The sequence below is a fragment of the Dermacentor albipictus genome, chromosome 6 (assembly GCF_038994185.2).
Source record: "Dermacentor albipictus isolate Rhodes 1998 colony chromosome 6, USDA_Dalb.pri_finalv2, whole genome shotgun sequence".
NCBI lineage: Eukaryota > Metazoa > Arthropoda > Arachnida > Ixodida > Ixodidae > Dermacentor > Dermacentor albipictus.
Window position 1 is genome coordinate 20723953 of NC_091826.1, and position 17618 is coordinate 20741570.

Consider the following 17618-nt stretch of genomic DNA (forward strand, 5'->3'; position numbering starts at 1 on the left):
CACCGACATAAAAATGCGGCGATTAAATTGTATTCGAAGTGTATACGTCACTAGTAATAAAGTACTTGATGATTCAACACTAATAAACTTATTGAAGTGTAATATTTGTACAATGTATTTTATCGCAACGACGTTCGGCCTCACGATTAGTAATGGCGCTCTAGTCACCACTACTACAAGACTTTAAGGACCTTTAGAAGCCATTACGGACACTCGTGGTCACGTGAACGTATCTAGACAGCTGAAAGAGTTGGTACAAAGGGAGGCAAAACATGGAATGACTCGAACTTTCTATATCTTTTTAATAATTTAGCTTGGCGTATAAAAATATTTAGATACGCCAGAAAAGGCAAGTGAACGAGGTTGGTGTCATTTACTACCAAGTCCGGAGTGAAAGCTCTCGCAGCTTCGTACCAGCAGTGGTGAAACCAGCGTTTATAGACACCTTTGAAACAGTGTGTTGTCGGCTGGACGCCTATCACAAAGTAAGTGCTTTGGCTCTGTTAATGTAAATGTTAGACTAATTAGGAGATAACAGCGGGTTGTTGCCGATGAAAGTGCTATCTTCGGCTGAGTTCTTAAAACTTTCAAGTGTGAACCCCACCCCTATTCAAGGGAGTCGCTCATAACAACGATAAACATGTTTAAGCTCGCTGGGTAAGCGTCTTGCTGTCCTATCACCATTTGTGCTTAAGTGAGCGGTAATTGGTTCTGGACCTAAAGGATGCGCGTTTCCAGCAGAACTATTAAGCACGCAGACAGAGACAGAGGTGACCGAACAACCAGTAACTATAGCCCCTTTCGGTCTTTGTGCAACTTTAACCGATTTCCTGGAAAAAGAAATGCATCGTTTCAACCAGGACCAAGTAACGCTGTTCGCTACTCTTACCCGTGGCCCTTAAGCATTACTCTTATTCTGTTACCCTTAACCCTACAACACGTTGCCCAGGATCTGCGACGCCTTTGAAGCCTCAGTTTCGCGAGCTACGTTAGTTACCATGAATATAATGGCATCGCAACACAAAGCAAGCCCCACGAGCGGCTTACCCAGGGCCGAAGGCCGCCCAAGCAGAAGCCAGAGGAAGACTGCGCAACCCCGCGCATGCGTACTGCGCGCTGCAGGAAAGACGGGAGGTGACGCCACCCATCCCCCCCCACAACTCGCACGCACGCACGCGCACAAAACAGGCAGCCATGTTGTGTGTAATAGAACGGACGGTGGTGTTCATTTATTGCACAGTGAGAAGGGCCTCGCGGTTGCGGCAGCAGATCAGGCAGGGGGGGGGGGGGGGGGGGGGGGCGGAGGTGCGGGCCGAGGCCGCCGCCGCTTGGGGCGGCGGCGCTCGCATAACAACATACATGCGCACACCGCGGAGAGGCCTTGTTTTGCGCGACCACATCTCGTCTTATAAAACATCTCTCTTTCTTCTTGTACCTCGTGTCTTTATCATCTCTTTCCGTCTCCATTTTTTGGCTTTTCTTCTTTTTCTCCTTTTTTTTTACACATTGCGGGGGGCGGGGGAGGCGGTCGCGCGGTGCAGCGATCACAGCAACAGCGACCCAACGCGGAGAGCCACGAAGGCGACGTTCGACGGAGACCGCGCTGCTGCAGCGGCGGTACGGCATCATCGGTCGACGAGTGGCGGGTGGGTGGGAGGGAGGGAGGGAGGTGCGGCGAGGCGTGCGCAAGAGTGCATGTCGACGGTCACGCAACCGTAGCGAACGCCGCGGTGATCCCCCGCGGTTTTGTCGGCAGGCAGTCCGTGACGGACTTCTCCGTCGCTCGGGCGCTGGCTTGGCGCGGGCTATACACACACACACACGCACGCACGCACGCTGCCGCTGCAGCCACACGGTTTTCGCGTTATAGGCACAACGGTGCACGACAGCTTCGTAAGGCAGGAGTCTCTTCTGTACAGGCGGCGGGGGTGTAGTAGTAGTACCAGTGCGCGTTCTCGAATCACACAGACACACACACGCACACGAACATGCTTCGGAAACACGCACGCACCCACGAGCGATGGCTGGCCCTCCGGGGAGGAAGGAGACGCCGAGGAAACGGAATCGACGGCGGTTCAACCACACGGCCGGCCGAGAAACACACCGAGAGCAGAAGGCACGCCGTCTTCCCGCGCAACAACAAACAAACAAAATTTACTGTCACCATCACGACATGATGTGTCGCGTCTCGGCCAGCGCCGCGATGATGCCCGCGCCGGGTTCTTGGTGGTGCAGGTCGCCCTGGTGATGACTGTGGTGGTGGTGCGTCTGGTAGAGGCCGTACGGGTGATGCGGCTGGGGCGGCATCGTCGCGTACTCGATGCCGCACGGCGGCGGCTCCGAGCCGAGCGTCTCGTACGTGGCGTGGTCGCCCGCGCCGAGCGGCGGCAGCGGCGCGTAGCCGCCCGCCGACGTGCAGACGGGCGACGCGGCCGTGGCGGCGTCCAGGAACTGGACCAGGTCGCTGTGCTCCAGGAACGTCTCCTGCGGCGGCTGCGGCGCGTACATGTGCTCCGTCGCCCCGTAGTAGGAGTCCTGGGGTATGTCGCCCTGAGGTGGACCGTACGGGGAGGTAGCCGCGTAGATGGGGGAGTAGTAGGACGCCGGCGGCGTCCTCTGGAACGAGTAGCCGCTCGTCGTCATGGTCGTGTTGGCCGTCGTGCAGATGTGCTGCTGCGTCAGCCCCGGGGGACCGAGGCCCCTCTGGGTGTGGGTCCGGTACGGCGGCCGGACGTTCTTGAGGAACATGGACTTGTCGTTGAACTTGCACATCAGCTGCGACAGGTGGCTGCCCGTGCCGTCGTCTATGGGACCGCAGCAGTCTTCGGGTTCCATGGGAGAGAGCTCGGGCGTCGGCGGCACGGGCGTCTCGTACGGCATCTCGGCCATGAGCCGGCTGCTGCAGTCCGGGGGGCTGCCCCTGGCCGGGCTGGAGTCCGGAGGCGTCTGGAGGCCGCCGCCGTTGCCGCCGCCCTCGTCGGGGCTGCCGGGCTGCGAGGGGCTACCCCGGCGGGACCCGCGCTTGGCGTGCTTGCGTCTCCGCGGCCGGTACTTGTAGTTGGGGTAGTCCTGCATGTGCTGTAACCGCAGCCGCTCGGCCTCCTCGACGAATGGCCGCCGCTCCGGGAGCGTCAGGCTGCGCCACTTCTTGCCTGCGAAAGATAGAGCGACGAGCATCAGGATGCGGCACTGCAGCATTCTTAGGCAGTGCGGTAAGTTTCTTTTTAACGGAGTGTCACCGCCCGATTGTTGACAGTCGGACAGTGACATTAAAGAAGGCCATTCGGGCGGAATTGCACAATACATACCAAACTCTCGCCGATGTATGACAAATACCAACGCTACTGTCAAACGAACTGCGACGTATTTGACATTTCAGGAAGAGCGTGTGCAGCAGCCCAGCAAACCATTCTCATCCGGTTGTTGAACCGTTGACAGCTACGCAGGCAGCGTTATAAACTAAGTGCGCAAGAACCCGACAATCAGTGTAACCGCGCCGATCTGCTTGGCACGAAGTTAGCGTTGCAAATACAAGCAAGAGCAAACACGTGTATCCCGGCCGTGTGTGTGTATTCCGGCACAAGGACCGTAAAATATCTGCATCTTATACGTGATATATGTTACATATTATAACTGCTATATTATAAAAGGCATATTATAACTGCTGATACACTCTGCCTCCCTGCAAACAATCAGAAAGAAAGTGAGAGAGAAGGAGAAAAGCATCATAATGTACGGGTTCAAAGTGAGAGTTCGCTCATTCGTTGTCATTTCTTCCGTGCAAAAGAAATTTTTGAGACAGGTAGAAAAAGCTTTTCATACGGCACCCTTGGCGGGCCCGGGTCATTGAAATCTCTATACAGGGGCGTTTCCACGTTGCATCCAAACCCGGTTGTCAACATGCCAGGGCCCAGGGCCTGAAAGTCCAACGCAGGGCGTCGACGCTTAGCATAGCGACGCTTTAAACGCTCGGCCATCGCGGCCAGAATCTGCGAGGCTCCAAGTGACGTCCGGTTCTTCGCAGACGAAGTGCGTTGAATGTGCCTATACATTAGAAACAAATTTGTAAAGACCTTTTAACAGAATAGTCGCCGAGGAAATGAGGAGATAAGGGACTGTGTAATGAGTGCGTAGGCGCATGAGGGTTGCTTGGAGTGAAAAAAAAATAATAAATAAAACGTGCACCTATAACGGCCAAGGCGAACTTTATTTTTCTTGTTCCTCGGCTTCTGGAAAACTGTTTTCGGCCAAACCTGGAACACGCGCCCTGGAGGCGTGCCAAAGACGGCTCCCCCGTCGCGTGCTACCAGAACGACGGAAAACAACTGCCACGCCAAAAAAAAAGAATGGGAGCAGAAAAAAAGAAAAAAGAAAGCGCGCAGCGGAAGAAGAGGCCAATAAGAGGCGCCAAGGCTTCCTGCCTGCTACGTGGCGCTATGGTAACAACCGTATTTGGGACGACGGCCGACTCATTATCGCTCACCGAGAGAACAAAAAAGAAAGAGAGAGAGAGAGAGAGAGAGAGAGATTACGCTGCGGTCGGCTGCCGCAGCGGGGAGACACACAGGCACAGTACGGCGAAAAACAACGCCCGCGATTGTGGAGAGGAGGGGAGGGACGCGGGGAGAGGAGCGGTGTGGGAGCGGGTCGAGCAGGTAAAGACGATAAGCGTGACGATAGGCGTGACGCAACTGCAGGGACACCGCCCGCGGCGCGGCGGGCGTTGGGCCGTGCCGGTGACATCGCCAGCCATCCCGCAGACTACGCACGGTCGACCAAAAAGTTTACGGACCAAGAGATCTGACACAAAGCTGAATATCTCCTCAGCTAGTCTCAAAACACAGCCTGTTAATCCCAATTTTAGCCTTTTGTGGCATATGCGAACAACATTGTGATGCGCAATTTTACTGGCTGCTTTTAAAGGCTGCTCGTATATTTTGAATTTTCTGAGATCCCGTAGTCCGTAAACCTTTTTGGTCGACTGTACGTGAGGCAATTTTACTGAGATCGAAGCTGATTTTGCCGTGTCTGCACGTAATTTTGTTTCGTTAGGCCGTCGCAGTTATCGTGTCGTCAGGGACTCCTCGACTTCATTATCGTCGCAGGGTCACGCAAACACAAATCAAAGAAAACAAAACCGACCCGAACGTACGTCGATAGAGCGTTCGTATATTCCATGTGAATCGTCTGCTCGCGGAAGATGCTCTTGGTTATACGCGCTGGTTCGGCTATTTCTGTCAGTCATTACGTTCATCCAAGCAATGTGAAGATTGCTAACCACTGCCAGCCATTGTGTCACACCGCGCAGCCCTGGCAACTCGTGCGCGTTTTTGTGAGGCGCCCTTTGGCCGTATACCTGGTCCTGGCGCCAATAAAATCCATAAAGCATCAACATTTTTGTGTTTCGCGCTTGCTTCGAAAGCGGTGGCCACTGCAACGGACGGTGTGCTTGTGTGCGTCGCATGTAAGATATCGTTCTTGAGAAGATGGCGGCGCCCGTTGCGAGAGTCTGGTGCTCTCGCATGCAGTGCAAATGAAATCAGAGCTGGGGAAAAAAAATCGCCTATCGGGCGATAAAAAAGATCGTGAACATACTGATCAGGTAACACGCTTGGTCTTCTTTTTGTACTTTCGCTTTATGTACCTGCCTAGTCCTCCCTTTGTTCCACCCAGACACCGCGGCGGTGGTTTAGTGCCCTCAAGGTAGCACGTCCGATTTCCGCTGACGGCAGCCGCCATTCGATAAGGGCGAAATGCAAAAAAAAAAAAAGTTCGTGTACTTAGATTTGAGTGCACGTTAAAGAATGCCACGAAGTCAAAGTGCGCTACGGCGTATCTTAATCCCCAGTGTTGCTTTGGGTTGATAAATCCCAGAATCAATCAATCGGTCAGTCAATTAATTGTCTTGCTTACCTTCTTGCGCTACCGTGGTGACCGATTCATTCGGGTATAGCCTGCGTTTTCAAGCCGTTTTTATTCCGCAAACTACGCTTCGCTCTGACGGCCCGTTTCATCCAATAGTGCGCGCAACCTGCGACACGCCGCGAGAAGCCGAGATCCAACAGCAACAACAACACGAGCGGTGGAAAGAAAAAAGAAAGAAAGAAAGGTGGCAGCGAAGTGACTCGAAGCCGTTGACAGGCGGACATGTATGTGCGAAGCGCTCTCGCCGTGCGTGACCATAACGTCCCCTCAGCTGCTGCCGAAGAAAGGAGGGTGAGAGGAGAGAGAGAGAAGGAGGGAGAGGAGGGTTAAAGGCTTCGAAGGCGTGGAGGTTGCGACCGCGCGCTCGCGGGGCGCCCTGTGGTTAGGCACACACGAACGCACGCACACGCATACAGAGGTCGCATGAGGCCTCCACACCTCGCTCGAACGCCGTTGTACCACGAGGGTGAGAGGAGGGGTGGCGGGGGGGATCCTCTTGAAACGTGTCGTGACGAGCCTGCGAGAGGCACACAATTGCGCCCGCGGAGCGCGCGCTAAACATTCATTTGGGGGCGGCCCACATCCAGGGCGACGCACGTCGATCTGGGTAGATAGACGACCGTGTACACGGTACACACGCCAAACGGTTCCAACGAGAACGTTGGCGCTGTGAATTCGTTGTTGTTGTTGTTGTTGTTGTTGTTTGGAACAACGCCGTCGGCAACGACCTTATATACGTATGCTCGGAGTTCGTGCAGTGGACGCGGTTCGCAGTGGCGTCGGCGCTACGCGTATACATATACGGTTGCGCGAAGATAAACGGTCATGTTCCGTCCGTGCACCAAGGTTAGCGTAGTATACGTTTCCCATCCCTCTCCCATGTGTAGGGTAGCAAACCGGTTAAGCTAAACTGGTTAACCTCCCTACCTTTCCTTCTCCATTTTTTCCTTCCTTCCTTCCTTCCTCGTATGTCGCCAATTCGCGACACTTTCACGACAGAAAGGTACTGCTTTGATTCGGGGTTTGTATACGCCCGTCACAAGGCACGCATAAATGAATTCACTTCGCCAATCTAATTGAACAAGAACGAAAAGCCGGTTACAGATACAACCTGAAGTCATATGGGTGAGGCAGTGAACAGGAAGCCGCCGCGCCGGATCAGCGTATATCTACGGTACTCCGCTCAGAGGTCCAGGGTTCGATTCCCGGCCTCTACAGCCGCATTTCGACGGAGGCGGAACGTAAATAAAGGCTCCTGCACCGCACTGCAAGTGTGCGTTAGAAGAGTTCCAGGTTTTCGAATAGCAACCGAGGGGAGCTGTAGGTCACAAATATATACTTGCAGCGTGAAAAATGCCCGCACGCGTCGTCTATTCTTCTCTTTCTTTTTCTCCTATTTTGTTTGTCCGCCCGTCTTTTAGTCATAATCTATATCTCTCTCTCCACTCGGTCATATCATTGCATGCAGTGTCCGTCCCAACGAAAAGTCCTTCCGAGAACAGAGGGCGTCAGCGTAACCGAAACGGCGCAGACTTTCCTTCCTTCTCGATGATAAAAAAAAAAAAAGTACACATCCACGCCCGCGGCGGGCCAGCTTTATTAGCGTCCTTTCGACGCTCGCTCGCCGATTGCGTCCCGTTCTCCGGGCGGCGCGCGACAAGCATCCGCTGCCGCTTCGGAAAGACGACGGCGACGTTTTCTACGCGCTCACAACCGCGACGCCGCGAGTTCTGCCGGCCGCCGGTCGACCAACCCGTTCGCCGCCGAAGGTTTTCCCGTGCTCTCCTCGGGCCTGCCGGCGTCAGCTGAGCGGCCAGCCGGCCGGCAGAGCGGCGCGCGGGGCCCTCTTTCCCACGCTCGGGATGTAGGCCAAGCGAAACGGGTCCGGCCTCTGACTGCCTTCCACACTACTACTAACCCCCCCCCCCATCCCCCCCTTCCTTCCACCTTCACCGCGCACTGCCGCCGTTGCTTCTTCCTTCCTTCCTTTCTTTCGTTCTTTCTTTCTTTCTTTGCTCGTACGCCGCTGCTGCCTGCTTAGGAGACTGTTGTTGTTGTTGCTGTTTTCTTTGCCCCGTTCGTCGGCCGGACGGACGGACCTGGTCGACGCTCGCTAGCGCGGAGCCCGCGGAGAACCTGCGTGCGCGATATGGCGCGAGCGACCTTTTCGTGAGTCGCCGGTGCGCGCGCGCTCTGTACGCGCTGTGTCGCGATATCGCATACGTAACCACCGGCGACCGGACCGTTATGAGTCGACTTGTATACGCGCACTGTATACGGTGCGGACGCACGATCGTTTAACCCCGCAAGCGCGCCGAAGGCGGGACCGAGAGCGTGACAGAGACGCATTGGCGAACGGTATACGCGCTATTACATGCCAGCTATCGGGGTCCGCGAGGTATATGGACGCCCTGGTTAGGCAAATCGTGCGCAAACAAACCGCCCAGAACTACAAAGCTGAAGTTCAGTAAAGTGGAAAGTTGGGCTAGTTGGTGAGTGATCATCATACCTTGCTGGTGAAGCAGCGCACAGACACGGACACAGTGAAGACAAACAGGATACGACAATACAAATACCTTGCTGGTGAAGCAGCGAGTGTCGTCTTTTCCTGTTTTTCTTCACTGTGTCCGTGTCTGTGCGCTGCTTCACCAGCAAGGTACAAAGCTGAAGTTGTCTCACACGTGTTAGGCTGCTGAGCACGAGGTCGCGGGATCGAATCCCGGCGGCCGCATCTCGATGGGGGCGAAGTGCGAAAACACCCGTGCACTTAGATTTAGGTGCACGTTAAAGAACCCCGGGTGGTCGAAATTTCCGGAGCCCCCCACTACGGCGCGCCTCATAATCAGAAAGTGGTTTTGGCACGTAAAACCCCATAATTTAATTTTTGAAGTTGTCTCACACGCTGGTTAGTGCATCGCATGCGTAATGCGAAGACGTGGGATCGTGCCCCCACCTGCGGCAAGTAGTTCTTTTTTTTTTTCATCCGCTTTCGTTGCCATTAATTTATAATTTACTTAATTCAATTATTGAGTACAAGCAATTTCCCCTGTGCTGTCCTTGGTGTCTTTGTTTGTTGGCTTCTCGTAGTACGATTAATAAAAATCGGGCCCCTCGGTTCTTTCTTCTGGTTCTCACGCAGGCAAAAAAAAAGAAAAAATCCAATGAAGATGAAAAAAAATTGACAGACACGGTGACTGCCAACGGTAGTGTGTTTAGCATCGTATCGATCGTATCGTTTAGGATCGTAACGTGTTGCCACCGTCGAAACGAGTTTTGTACGACGCGTGTAGCTCCAGCAGGACTCCTCCTTTGCGCAGTTTGGTTGTTTCTCTTTTCGTTTTTCATAAAAAAAAAAAGGCGTGATATAACGAGATACTGGCGACGTGCTCGGCAGCGAAAACAGAGCTGAAAAATCCAGACTGTGGTTTTCGGTCACGTGTCCTAATCTTTCCCAATATTTGGGGTTTATTTCGTAGTGATTCGTGACCGCCGAAGGCGGCCTATTTTCCCGAGTCAGCACAATTTAATAAGCAACAATTGCGCGGAAGGAGCCAGATACTGAGCGTGCGTGACAGTCACAACGCTGTAAGACCTTACCATCGCCCTTCAAAGACAGGGACGTGCCCTGAAATCCGGCACTGCCGTATTTGACCCAGTGTACACAGGCGTAATGGTAAGATACGGGAAGGGAGCCGTGTGAATCAGAGAGTAAACGGGGGTGTAGCCGATATTCTAGTTTACGTAAAGAGAAGGGGGAAAAAAATGGAGCCGGGCAGGGCCACGTAATGAGTGGGGCCATACGTGAACTGCGTGAACCAGTGGACTATTAAAGTTACGGAATGGGGACCAAGGGAAGGGAAACGCAGTTGAGGACGGCAGCAAGTCAGGTGCGGTGAAGAAATTAGCAAATTTGCAGGGCGGGAGTTGGAATCAGCTAGCGTAAGACAGCTGGGGGTAATTGGAGATCGCTGGTAGAGGCGTTCGTCCTGCAGCGGACATTAAGAAAAAGAAAGGAAGGAAAAGGCTGATGATGATGATGATAATGACCATGATAGTCAACAGGCTTACGTGTCGTCTGACAAGTCACCAGCAACCGCTTGCACCCGTGCGAGTCACCCACTGCAGAATTTTAGGGAAAGCATATGCCGTCAATCTCTTCCAGGAGCTCGGAAAACCGATCAATGGAACCCCGGAAGCACAAAGTGCGACGGAAAGTATTTGAGTTACCGCTGTGCACTTGTGATTTGCTTTTTTTTTTCGGTACGTTTCGCGCACACTAACCATAGGCGTTCTCACCCGCATCCGATCTGTACGTCTCGACAATGGTGTCCGTCGGGGTGGACATCCGTACTACATGTTCGGTGGTTCGCGTAAGCAACTTGTACCGCAGTATGCGATTGAACATGCCGGTACTACGACAACGACGTCTCACTTGCTGCCGCTATTACGCTTTGGTTTGGACAGCTACGTGAACTGCGTAGTCCTGATTTCATTCGTATTCCCGCGAATCCGTTTTCCCCGGAAGGTTCCGAAAAACAACCCGCGTGGTTTCCTGATCTTCCTTTGATAAGTTTATTTAGCATTTATTAGCGTGAGCTTTATTTGAATCGATCACAGCTCGCTGTTCCCCCACCACTCAGCATAACGAACATCGCGGTTGCGCTCCTTAACTACAGAGCTACGACTAAAAGTCCACAAGGCGCTATGCTCACCTCATCAGCCGTACGTGAGAGCAGCTCATGGTGCCACCGCTGCCATGAATATTAGAGACGCCAGCGCAAATGTTTTGCGTCTGCCCAGCGTACGTACACGCCTGAACCAGCTATTCTTCGCAGGCAACCAATCAACGCCAGGCCGTGCTGCACCCCACGGGCTGCATTTCAAGCCAGAAGCGCCTCTTCCGAGCGATTCTGGTGTTCGCCGAGGACATCGCCCTAGCCGACCGCCTCTGAGCCCCGTCCCCACACCTACGGTGGTTCGACCGCTGCTCCTGCTTCCCTGTTTCTTCCACCACTCTTTTCTACCCCTTCCCCCCTGTGCAGCACGGTTGAGGTGTCCTCATCTGAGAGACAGTTACTGCGCTGCACTTTACCCCATGTTTCTTCCTTCCCAAACAAGAATCTCTCTCTCTCTCTCTCTCGGATAACCTTACCTTGGGTCCTTATACAGCCCCATCCAACGTGCGCTGCGATAGGTCGTCTCTAAAACGTGGCGGTCATGACGCGTTTCCGGCTCCGCAACCGCTTCCGGCACGTACGGTTTGCAAAAGAGCGCAGCCTTATAGATCTGTTTCTGTGACTGAGAGATGCAGCCACTGGGGCGTGTCTTTGGACACCAGCTACAGGCAGCACCACGGTCGTGACACAATTTCGGCGCAATGAATGGATCGAACTCGAGGCTTTGGCCGTGCTGCTGCGTAGACCCTCCAACATCCATCGCGTACAGTTCTCGTCATCATCAACTATACACCTTTCCTTTGTTACCGTCTTCCCACTTCCTAGCGCAGAGCACATCAGGTTAGAGAGGTTAGAGTACACAAGCACAGGATGACCTCCCTGCCCTAACGCCAAATAAATGTCTCTATACTCGTCGTACCGCGTGAGTGAAGTCACCAACTCGCCCAACTTTCCACATTATTGAAATCCTCTCTTCTCACGAAGCAAATTCTTTTGTAATAAAACGTGAATCGTAGTCCCCTTCCTGAACTTTACATCCACGCTATAATGTGGCAGGAAGGAAACGCAGGCCCCAGCTTCACCGGCCGTTTTGCTTCTGGCGCGTGAACCGCGTTACCGCAATTTGGGAGAGCGAACGGAGCCACGGCCACTGCGGCAGCGAGCAGCTAGCCAAGGACTCCGCCGCAAGCCGCCGATTGTCCGCGGAGGCCAACAAACATCGCCGCCACCCAGAGTCTGCCGTGCGCGCTGCCACCATACGCCGGCATGCATACATATGCAGAGACGCCGAGGAAGCAAAGCGCCCGAGAGGATTTCGTGCGTACTAGGCCACGGTGTTGCCTTGCCGTACTCTACGCCGCTGCTGGCGACTCTGTCCCGTCGCGGCGGGTTGAAAAAAAAAATTATGGGGTTTTACGTGCCAAAACCACTTTCTGATTATGAGGCACGCCGTAGTGGGGGACTCCGGAAATTTGGACCACCTGGGGTTCTTTAACGTGCACCTAAATCTAAGTACACGGGTGTCTTCGCATTTCGCCCCCATCGAAATGCGGCCGCCGTGGCCGGGATTCGATCCCGCGACCTCGTGCTCGGCAGCCTAACACCATAGCCACTGAGCAACCACGGCGGGTTGACTGGCGCCGACTGAAGGAGCGACTGCGCTACGCACTCCTATACGCCGGCCGTACTATTTATTTATTTATTTATTTATTTATTTACTTAAAATACTTTCAAGGCCCGAAGGCATTACAGGAGTGGGTGAACATAACAAAAAGATTGTGCAAGATACAAAGACATATTCAACGTGGCGTTTCATGTATGGTGGCTTTGGAAGGTGTCGGTATCCAGGATGGCTGAAACGGTGGCGGGAAGGTAGTTCCAGTATTTGCTTGAGCTAGGGATGAATGCATTACTACAAAGTTTAATAAACCTCAGTTGATAGTCCATGTCGTTGTGGTGTGAACCTTTCCTCTTGTCCTTTGTGTTTTTGACTGGTTTTTTTCGTTCAAGTATGTACCAACTGGTCCAGATTTCAACCCTTCCACAAAGTTTAGTACGTGAAGACGGCACACCAACTTTGAAACTGTGTTCAGAGCGAGATGATATGTATGACGGTTGGGTGATAAGCAGTTCTTTCAACAAAGGGTTGTGGTGGTAGATTTTATGGAAGAGCGAAACTCGGAAGCATCTGCGACGGAAAGAAAGTTATGGCAAGTGTTGCTTTCATTGGGGTAACGCCAGCATATCGAGAGTAGTTCGATAAGATGAAACGCGCTGCAAGATTTTGAATGGCTTCTGTGTTGTTTATGAGCGTAGTGTTAGCCGGGTACCAAATGTTTGGAACGAACTAATGTTTTGTAGAGAGTTCCAGTGACGATGGTGCAGATGAGAAGTTTCGGCGCAAATAGCGTATGCTATACTATGCAATCTAGACACTGTCGAATCCCGCAATATTGTCAGGCTCCGCATCGGCGGCGTTCTGAGCCAATCGGAGAGGCCGCGGTAGCAGCCCTGCGGTCCAATCAGAGGTGAGATCTATAGTTTCCGAATTCGACAATATGGCGGAATATGACGGCGTCCAATATCATTGCGCCTCGGTTAGCGGCGGCTCAGCGCCGCTCTGCGAACGAACTCTGCAGACCGTTATATACAGTTTTCTACGAAAATTACTAGACCGTATTTCGGTGCTGCGAGCGTTCATCTAATAACACGGGAATGATGGGCAATATGCGTGAATTTGTCTTGTCTTAGTGCTTGCGGCTTCGAGCATTATTGTTAGGAAGACCTCCCTACTGAAACGTTCCGCGTGTACTCCAATAATTCCACATGTTTTCCGCATACAATTCTCACGGAAATTATAAGAAAATTATATGGAATTTTTACTACATCCATATGGTTTCCGTAAACAATGTGCGGAAATGATATCGAATTATCGGAATGGCATACGCAACGTTTCAGCAGGGGTACCTTTCTAAACTTCCGAGTACTCATACTTTTCTAAAAAACAGCAAGGAAATTATTCCCTCCGTGCACCCGTATCCAGTGGGAATTGGTATATCTATAACGCGATACTTGGTGAAAATGATCGATTTGCAGAGCATTGCGTTATAGATGCAACATTTTGCAATGGTTACGCATATGCGCGGTAACTTATTGCCTTTTCGCCTTCATGTAAATAGAGAGAGAGAGCAGTCGTTCCCCATCGCCTCACGATCACTGCACGTGATCACAATTAGTACTAAACAAGCCTAAAACCCTTTGTTCAAGTTTTCTTTTTTCAATAATTGTACGCAATGCCCTCGGCGCCTTCCGCTGCTACAGCTAATGAGGTCGGCGTTCCAAAATGATCCGTGATCAAAGCGAACTAGGCGCAGTCGCGATCGACCGTCTCTGTGCACCCCGTATCGAGCACAGCCAGACAGACCACGTTCGAGAGTCCCCACGTCACCGCAGTCGTCGACCCTCCCAATACATCATCAGCCTGGTCACGCCCACTGCAGGGCAAAGGCCTCTCCCATATTTCTCCAACAACCCCGGTCATGTACTAACTGTGGCCATGCCGTCCCTGCAAACTTCTTAATCTCATCCGCCCACCTAACTTTCTGCCGCCCCCTGCTACGCTTCCCTTCCCTTGGGATGCAGTCCGTAACCCTTAATGACCATCGGTTATCTTCCCTCCTCATTACGTGTCCTGCCCATGCCCATTTCTTTTTCTTGATTTCAACTAAGATGTCATTAACTCGCGTTTGTTGCCTCACCCAATCTGCTCTTTTCTTATCCCTTAACGTTGCACCTATCATTCTTCTTTCCATAGCTCGTTGCGTCGTCCTCAATTTGAGTAGAACCCTTTTCGTAAGCCTCCAGGTTTCTGCCCCGTAGGTGAGTACCTCCCAATACGCGTAAGATTAAAAAAAAAAAAAAGCTGCCGTCTTCACAGGCGCCATGTTTGTGACTCAGCACGATGAAAACGCTGCGTGCTTGACGTCACGTGCAAGCTAAGGCGGCTCGCATCGACGTCATCGCAGGCGCCATGTTTGTGATCCAAGCACGATGAAAAAAGCTGCGTCCTTGACGTCATGCGCAAGCTGTCATAGCCGACATAGCAGCGCACACCCGTGAGCAAAAGTATGCGCACCGGAAAAAAAACAGAATTTCTTTCGTAATTAACACGCACGAACGGAGACTGACGAGTGCACTAGAAAATTCGTAAGGCCAACTTTGGACTGTCAGGCCTCGATTTCAAGTTGCATTCACAGAGAGAGGAGAAAGTCAGTTTTATCGCGCAATCCCTGGTCCGTATGATTTTGCTCACGGGTGTACGTGTGTACCCTCACGTCGGCAGGACTGTAGTCACCTTGTAGGAAACTCAAGTACGCGTATCTACGCGTATCTACGCGTATCTACACCTTCTGTCTCTTGCCCTTCTCCCTTCCCCCAGCGTAGGGTAGCCAACCAGACCCTTGACTGTTTAACATCCCTGCCTTCCTGTACTCTCTCTCTCTCTCTCTATCTATCTATCTATCTCTCTCTACCTATCTGTCTATTTATCTATCTATCTCTCCCTCCCTCTCTCTCTCTCTATCTATCTCTCCCTCCCCTCTCTCTCTCTCTCTCTCTCTCTCTCTCTCTCTCTATATATATATATATATATATATATATATATATATATATATATATATATATATATATATATATCCCTATCTATCTATCTATCTATCTATCTATCTATCTATCTATCTATCTCACTCTCCCTCCCTCCCTCCTCTCTCTCTCTCTGCGCTTCGGGCCAAGCGGCCGACCACGGCCGCTTCCTTGCTCGGTGCGGGGGAGGCCGAATCGAGAGCGGCAGAACGACGCCGCCGCACGCCGGGGGATGAAAAAGCGCCCTCCGCGGTCCGATCCGCGCCTTTGCGCACGCAAAGTGGATGCGTGCATCGGCCCGAGGCGGCCGGATCGAGTGGGCGTACAGCGCGCGGTATAATACGAACGAGCGAGCTCGTTCCCCGCGCGCGATATGCGGACGCGCTCGCGTATCGCTAATGATGTGCGCGGTACAAAACACCGGCGCCGCGTGTGCGGTACGGTGTAGTTTGTACGGTGAACCGCCGCCCGTTAACTCGGTGGCGCTGCAGCGTAGCGATGTGTACTAACATCGCGCTGTGTTCCCTCGCTGCGCGTACGTGTCGGCGATCGTTCCTCGCTTATGGTTCGCCGCGCACCTCCCCGAGAACGAGGCCTTGTACAGGGCGAAGAGGCGCGGTTAATTTTTTTTTTTTTTGTTTTGACGCTACGAGTGATTAATATGCCCGTTTGAAAAGCGACCTTGCGTCTGAGGTATGGCGCGAATGGCATCAGAAGGAGAGAGAAAGGAAGGAGAGAGAAAGGAAGGAGTTAAGGCAGCGATGTTAACTAAGAAAAGAAAAAGAAACGCGTCTGGTTACTATATCCTATAGATGGCTTGCATTGACCTCACCGTGGCCGCCATCTTTGGGTGCTTATATTATAGTACTTCGAGAAGCTGTGTAAGCACGAAACGTGACAGCGCGTCCTGCGCCGCGCGACAAGTCGATAACAGCGATAATCCTGTGAAAAACGGTCACCCTCAAAAAGCAAAACAATGTACGCGTGACAACACGGCGCACTGACGTCACCTGACCGCCATGTCCCGGTGCGAGCACGGCGAGAAGCTGCGTCCGTGACGTCACGTGAAAGTTATCTATGCACGCTGCGGAGGGGAACATGGCATAGGGAACAGGGAATGTTGAACTTGCGCGTATGTACGTGCGCGGAGAGCACTGCGCATTTAAAAGGGTTCGTACGAGGTTGTTTACACAAGCGTGCCTTCACTGCCTTCTACTGGGTTGTTGTCAAAGAGCACAAGAGTTCCTCCGCTGCCTTGTACTTGGTTGTTTTCAGAGCGCACAAGAGTTGCTTCACTGCATTCTACTTGGTTGCTTTCAAGAAGAACAAGGGTGCCTTCACTGCCTTCTACTGGGTTGTTTTTACAAGCACTAAAATGTCTTCACTGTCTCCTACAGGGTTGTTTGTTTTTATAAAGTAGAATAGTGCACAACGTTGCACAAGCACAGGGTTGCCTTTCTGGACGGACCAGAGCGAATTTTTCTTCATCTACGAAGCTTTGCTTCTGAAAAACTCGTGTGGGTTTCCTTTGTAGCTTAGTAGCGGGTAGAAGCAGGTGTAGTAGTAGTGGGTTTCCTTTGTAGCTTTGACCCGCCGTGGTTGCTCAGTGGCTATGGTGTTGGGCTGCTGAGCACGAGGTCGCGGGATCGAATCCCGGCCACGGCGGCCGCATTTCGATGGGGGCGAAATGCGAAAACACCCGTGTGCTTATATTTAGGTGCACGTTAAAGAACCCCAGGTGGTCAAAATTTCCGGAGTCCTCCACTACGGCGTGCCTCATAATCAGAAAGTGGTTTTGGCACGTAAAACCCCAAATATTATTATTGTAGCTTTGCTTTCGATGCACTGTCTCGGCCTGCGCAATTGTGTACACAGCGCCTGAATGCAGGAACGGCAACGTTCTCCCTCATTTGCCAGCACCCTATATCGCCGGAACGAGTCGAACCGGCGACTTCCGACAGCGGGGAACGAGAGCACGTGTAGTATACGCCTGACGCACTCGCTCCAGTTTTTCGCAGCTGCGAAGCCGCTGCACTTCCTCCGTCGAGGATTCTCCGCGTCTTCGTCGGCGTCCCCCCCTCCCTCCGTGCGGCGAGCAAGCTCGCAGGACCGGGCGGTCAGTCCGCGCTGCCTGCGCTGGTCGGCGGAAAAAAAGCAGACCGCTGCCGTCCGCGCCAAGGACGTGCAGCCGGACCCGACGGGGCCGCATTATTTCGCGCGCGCAACAAGCCGGGCAGTGCAACGTCGAGGAGCGCGGGCGTATACACTTTCGTCAAGGAGGTGGCGGCGGGGAAGGGAGGGGGGGGTTGCAGGTGCGAGGACTGGATCTCGGCGGGCGTACTTATACTACATGGCCGCGTCGAGGACGAGATCACT

General features: G+C 52.8%; 1 protein-coding gene across 3 annotated transcripts in view; it reads right to left on the minus strand.

Moving 5' to 3' along the window:
• Positions 1–1937: 1937 nt before the first annotated feature.
• Positions 1938–17618, minus strand: part of LOC135921010 (transcription factor Sox-7-like) — a 201757-nt gene continuing 186076 nt past the window's right edge. For all 3 annotated transcript variants that reach the window (XM_065455297.1, XM_065455298.1, XM_065455296.1), the window contains one exon: positions 1938–3152. In XM_065455297.1, coding sequence (XP_065311369.1) covers positions 2167–3152 — 986 coding nt within the window. In that variant the 3' untranslated portion in view covers positions 1938–2166. The remainder of the gene's footprint in view (positions 3153–17618) is intronic.